General features: G+C 42.2%; 1 protein-coding gene across 2 annotated transcripts in view; it reads right to left on the bottom strand.

Moving 5' to 3' along the window:
- Positions 1-3895: 3895 nt before the first annotated feature.
- CDKN3 (cyclin dependent kinase inhibitor 3) overlaps positions 3896-6722 on the bottom strand; it is a 173380-nt gene continuing 170553 nt past the window's right edge. The window contains exon 8 of one of the 2 annotated variants that reach the window (XM_056546000.1): positions 3896-4182. In XM_056546000.1, coding sequence (XP_056401975.1) covers positions 4096-4182 — 87 coding nt within the window. In that variant the 3' untranslated portion in view covers positions 3896-4095. The remainder of the gene's footprint in view (positions 4183-6722) is intronic. The other variant, XM_056545999.1, reaches the window with a different exon arrangement.

Here is a 6722-nt window from a genome sequence, read left to right as displayed (position 1 = left end):
ACGGGGACCCGGCGTTACAGCTCTAATGCGCGTGCCGTTGACCTTGGAGGTCGATGACACCCCCCCTCTCCTCCTCCATGCAGCTCTATGGGAGAGGCGGGGATGTATCTCCGCCTCTCCCATAGAGATACATGGAAGGGGGGGTGTTGGCTGCGGCGTCATGCTGCGGCCGACACACCTTCTGGGGGGGGGGGGGGGGGGGGCTGGGCTGCAAATCTCCTCTAACACAGAATTACCGAATTACCATATGTATAGTGCCATGATTTAAGGTGTGTGATATTTGATGTGGAAAATTACATAAACCCTGTTTTTGCCAGTGGCTGTTGTGCAGTTTAGCAAAAATTGTGCGACTTCCGCCAAAAACAAGATATTTTTTGTCTTTTTGCAGCACAATGCAGTTACTGGTATATATCTTCTGATTGATCTTAAACCAACTATGGTATTATATAGAAGCTTGCACACATGCTAATTATAAGAAGCCATGTAAAGATTTATTGCAATTTATAGGGGCTGTGTCATGCACCTTTTCCCTATGTGTTTCACAGCAAGTTTGCCTTAAAAGGGTACTGCGGTGGAAAACATATTTTTTTTTTTTTATCAACTGATGCCAAAAAGCTAAACATATTTGTAAATTACTTCTATAAAAATTTTTTTAAAAAATCTTAATCCTTCCAGTACTTATTAGCTGCTGTATACTACAGAGGAAATTCTTTACTTTTTGGATTTCTTTTCTGTCAAATAGTGCTCTCTGCTGACACCCCTGTCCATGTCAGGAACTGTCCAGAGCAGGAGAAAATCCCCATAGCAAACATATGCTGCTCTGGACAGTTCCTAAAATGGACAGAGGTGTCAGCAGAGAGCACTGTGTTCAGACAGAAAAGAAATCACAAAAGAAAATAATTTCCTCTGTAGTATACAGCTGCTAATAAGTACTGGAAGGATTAAGAATTTTTAATAGAAGTAATTTACAAATCTGTTTAACTTTCTGGCACCAGTTGATTTAAAAAAAAAAAAAAGTTTTACCCCGGAGTACTACAGCTCACACACAGCATGCTAGTTTTGCAACAGCTGGAGGCACACTGGTTGTGAAACACTGCCCAATGCCCCAAACATCATAAAACAAGGGATCTCCCCACTCTTTGAACTTAGATCTATAAATCCAGTCTGTGCATGGTCTGACATTAAAGTTGGGGGATGTTTAGGGTTATAAAGTTGAGCTACTTTCTTCCAGAAACAGCGCCACTTGTGTCCTCATTTTGTGTGCAGTATTGCAGTTTAGCTCCATTAAAACAAATAAAGCTGCTTTGTAGTACCACAAACAACCTGAAGACAGGCATGGCGCTGTTTTTGGAAGAAAGCAACTGTGTATTGCTAACCCTGTAATTTTTTTTCAATAAATTTCCATCCAAACACTGTGCCTCCAGCTGCTGCAAAGCTACAACTCCTAGCATGCCCGGACAGCAGTTGGCTGTACAGGAATGCTGGTGGTGGTAGTTTTGCAACAGCTGGAGGCAGCCTGGTTGGGAAACAGTGATCTCAAAATAGGTTAAAAGATTGTGACTTATGTTTGGAAAACATGTCTGCTTTTTCTCAACAACACTGCTACATCTGTCATTTGGTTAGGTGGTGTATTGTAATTCAACTCCATTTAAAGGGATACTCCGCTGCTCAGTGTTTGGAACAAACTTTTCCGAATGCTGGAGCTCGTGACTTCATAGCCCCGCCCCCTCAATGCAAGTATGGGAGTGAGCGTGACTATTGTCACGCCCCCTCCCATACTTGCATTGAGGGGGCGGGGCTATGAAGTCACAAGCTCCCAACTCCAGCATTCGGAACAGTTTGTTACAAATGCTGAGCAGCGGAGTACCCCTTTAAGTATATGAGGCTGGGCTGCAATACAGCCCATAACCTGAGGACAGGTGGCGCTGTTTTTCAGAAGAAAGCAGCCATGGATCACACCTTTTACAGAAGACCATGCTAGTGATTTATTTCACTACATCAGTGTTTCCCAACCATGGTTCCTCCAGCTGTTGCAAAACTCCTTTTGGCTGTCTGGTCATGCTGGGAATTGTAGTTTTGCAACAGCTGGAGGCACCCTGGTTGGGAAACACTGCACTATAAGTAACCAACCAACCAATAACTCCCCTTACTCCAAGCATTTGTGTGGTTTGACAGAGGATACAGTCCTATCCTTGCTTTATTTCTATTTGTTTCCAGCTTTTCTATTTTGTGGCTGCAGTGATACATATAATTTGTATAGCTTATTTAATTATTCTTTTGTTTTTATTTATATTGCTTTAGATGCATGCCTCACGTTTCCAAGTCAAAAAACCCCAAATGCCTTTTTTCTAGTTCTGAAGAATACTACAATGCAATATACCAATAAAAAGGAAGAGACATGGACAATGTATCATGTTAGACAACTTTACAACCCGTGTTTGCGCGTTTATTGTTGTGTTGTGAAAGTTAATCATGATGTTTCTCACCCACAACAATGGAAAAAAGACTGATAAGTGTTTTGCTTTGTTTCGTTCATAGTTAAAGGGGTACTCCGCTGCCCCAGCGTTCGGAACATTTTGTCATGACGTAGGGGTCATGACGTCACATTTACAAATCTGTTTAACTTTTTGGCACCAGTTGATAAAGTTTGCCACCGGAGTACCCCTTTTAAGTTGTGAGTTGTAGTTTTGCAGCATCTTGAAAGGCCCACAATTGGTAACACTGACTTTTAAAGTGTTCCTGGGGCAGTGTTTCACCAACCAGTGTGCCTCCAGCTGCTGCAAAATTACAGCCTTTGGCTGTCCATACATGCGGAGTTGTAGTTTTGCAAGAGCTGGAGGACACTGGGTTTTGAGCTCTCAGTGCTCAATTAAAATAAAGTTAGTGTTGAGACCACCACCGATCATTAGAACAATCCTTTGGGGGGGTGTACAATTATGTGCTTTAGTCTATGGCGCGCTCTGTGTGTAATGATGGGCAAGCCAGGGTCTGGAGCATCATGACGTCACAGCCCACCCCCTCAATACAAGTCTATGGGAGGAGGCGTGACAGCCGTCACACCCCCTCCTATAGACTTTCATTAAGGGGGCGGAGCCGTGACTTCACGAGGCTCTGGCCCCTGTATCGTCCGTCATTACACACAGCGAGTTAGCTCTGTACAGTAATGACAGCGGGATGCTGCAGCAGAAATCCCGGTGGGACCCCAGTGGCAGGACCCCCACGATCAGACATCTTATCCCCTATCCTTTGGTTAGGGGATAAGATGTCTAGGGGCGGAGCACCCCTTTAATTTAGCCCATCTACTGCAACTAGAATGAGATTGTGACAATAAGGGAAGGAGAGCGAAGATCATAACTGCACACTTCTCCCTGCTTGCTCTAATGCAGTGTTTTTCAACCAGGGTGCCTCCAGCTGTTGCAAAACTACAACTCCCAGCATGCCCGGACAGCCTTTGGCTGTCCGGGCATGCTGGGAGTTGTAGTTTTGCAACCACTGGAGGCACCCTGCTCTAATGATTGGTTGTCTCAACTAGAGATGAGCGAACTTACAGTAAATTCGATTCGTCACGAACTTCTCGGCTCGGGAGTTGATGCCTTTCCTGCATAAATTAGTTCAGCTTTCAGGTGCTCCGGTGGGCTGGAAAAGGTGGATACAGTCCTAGGAGACTCTTTCCTAGGAATGTATCCACCTTTTCCAGCCCACCGGAGCACCTGAAGGCTGAACTAATTTACACAGGAAAAGTCATCAACTGCCGAGCCGAGAAGTTCGTGACGAATCGAATTTACTGTAAGTTCGCTAATCTCTAGTCAAAGAGTTCAAAGGACATGTTCTTCTTAGAGATGCACTGTTTGTGTTTTACCTCAGCAGCAGCTTTATATAACAAAGTTGTGTGAATTTTAACTAATGCAAAAAAAAAAAAAACTGACCAGCAGAATTAAACAGAACAGAGAAATTGCCCAAGAGCTACCATGTTTTTATACAAAAAAAAAAGTGAACAAAAAAACCAAAACAAAGTCACATTGCTGCTTTTTACTCGTGTGCATTACACAAGATGAAAGCTGGGAAACCTCACTTTTTGCGATCTCTGTGGCGCCATCATCTGGACAAGGACAGTCTTGTTTCTTCAGGAGGTGGAGGACAGCGCGACATGTTTTCACGGAATTCGTTAACAAAGTTATATTGCTGGAAGAGGAACAGAAAGTTATTTACACCAAGCTGGATTATTGGTTCATGTTTAGTCCACATTGAAAATGAAAACTTTAGCAATTTACAAGTGGATGTGATACATTTAGCTTTGCAGAGTTGTTCCATTCTAGAAGGATGATCTATTAAAGGGGTACTCTGGTGGCATTTTTTTTTTTTTTAAATCAACTAGTGCTAGAAAGTTAAACAGATTTGTAAAATTACTTCTATTAAATCTTAATCCTACCAGTACTTATTAGCTGCTGAATACTACTGAGAAAATTCTTTTCTTTTTGGAACACAGAGCTCTCTGCTGACATCTCTGTCCATTTTAAGAACTGTCCCTGTCCAGAGTAGGAGAAAATCCCCATAGCAAATATTTGGTGCTCTGGACAGTTCCTAAAATGGACAGAGATGTCAGCAGAGGGCACTGTGCTCCAAAAAAAGAAAATAATTTCCTCTGTAGTATTCAGCAGCTAATAAGTACTGTAAGGATTAAGATTTTTTTTTAAATAGAAGTAATTTACAAATCTGTGAATTTGGGTAGAAAAACAGACATGGTGCACATCTACAATCTTGTATAATGATCTGATTGCTTCTCAGCATAATATCAAAAACTAACAGGTTGTTATAATTTACAAATCTGTTTAACTTTCTGGCACCAGTTAATTAAAAAAAAAAAAAAAAAAAAGTTTTCCACCAGAGTACCCCTTTAACCTTTTATTAATCTGGTTGACTACCCTTATAATGGCCATCAGTTTTATATCAGCGTTGGCATTCCCATGGATCATAATTGAAGAGGCTGCAGACTGTGCTGTTAGTAACCGAGGTGCAAGATACTGCGGCATTACCCTGTTCACTTGAATGGGATAACTTTACTCTACCTTGCAACACTAATATTAATACTACTGTGATTGAAGGTATACATTAAAGAAGCACTCTGGGTCTGTTTTGCACATATCACTCCCTAGTCCTACAGCTGCATCTGTTTATTTACTGTAACTGGGTCATGTTATCTCAAGCCTGACCCACAGAAAATCAGTGTTTTAATGTTTCAAAGGTAGTGGTTTGTCATCATCTATCACCCCACAAGCTCTAGCTGTATACTGCTATGGGATCAGGATATACAGTAGTTATATAGCTCCACTACAGCTTCTCTTCTCTATGGCATAGGACTCCACACTGTGCCAACTGGCCACAATTTAGAGACCACTGCTCTATGGGATCACAATATATAGTAGTTATATACATCCCTCCAGCTCTATCTGTATACTGCTGCTATCTGTATGGGATTAGGTTATATAGTAGTTTACACCTCCCCTCCAGCTCTATCTCTATGGGATCACAATATATAGTAGTTATATACATCCCCTTCAGCTTTATCTGTATGCTGCTGCTGCTATCTCTATGGGATTAGGTTATATAGTAGTTATAGACTTTTTTTCTTTTACCCTGATTTTTCCAAAATCCTGCCAAAAATGGTACTATACTATGACACATCTTTACCACATCATTGTAAAGATGTCATTTTTACAGCAACAATTTCTGAAAAATGCTGTAAAAATTCAACATGTAAACACAGCCAGCAACCTAATTAGATGACCAGGTGCAGTGATCAGACTCCACAACCCCCTCTCTGCAAAACAAGAGGATTAATGGGAAATGTAGGCAGTATTAGAAAATCATTTTAGTGATAGAAATGCAATCGGTGTGACTAAAAACTCATGCCTGCCACATCAGCTAAGACGGCTAAGCACAAGGCATATACCTCTATATTATTCTCAAATAATAGCCTGTGCTGCACTATATTAGAAAAAAAAATTCCCAGACTGCAGCATGTGTCACAGCCCCTTCAAACAGCTAGACAAACAAAGATTCAGTATTGAATGTGTGGAGAGGTCATTCAGGATCAGACATTTATGGTACATCTTGTGGATATGTCATAAATGTATGTTGTTGGGCTTTAAAGGAGTACTTCAATGTTAGACACTTGGATAAGGGTCTGATCAAGGGGGTTCAGACCGTTGGGGACCCGGCTCTGTGCGGCCTTGCCGACACACCACCTCTATACAGCTATATGGGAGAGGTGGGGGATGCACGAATGCTGCATCTCCGCCTCTCCCATAGAGATACATGGAGGGGGAGTGTCGGTCGCGGCGTCATGCTGCCTCCTGTACGGGAGAGCCACAGCCCCATACAGGAGATCACGGGGGTCCCATGGATAGGGGATAAGTGTCTGACACTGCAGATCTCCTTTAATGCATACTATGTTTGTTTCCAAAAACAGCTTTCCCATGAATAGTTTGTATCAGAAGATTTGCATATATCTAGTTTGCAATTTAGAGGAAAGTTCTCAAATCATAACAATAGATCAGTGATGCACAGTAGTTGGGAAACACTGCACTAGACAGACACTAAAGCAGCGTTTCCCAACCAGTGTTCCTTCGAGCTATTGCAAAACTACAACTCCCAGCATGCCCGGATAGCTGTAGTATTTCAACAGCTGGAGGCACCCTGTCTGGGTAACACTGCAAGTGTTA

Source organism: Hyla sarda, chromosome 11, assembly GCF_029499605.1.
Source record: "Hyla sarda isolate aHylSar1 chromosome 11, aHylSar1.hap1, whole genome shotgun sequence".
NCBI lineage: Eukaryota > Metazoa > Chordata > Amphibia > Anura > Hylidae > Hyla > Hyla sarda.
Note: the sequence above shows the minus strand (reverse complement) of the source record. Positions and strands in the feature narration are given on the sequence as shown.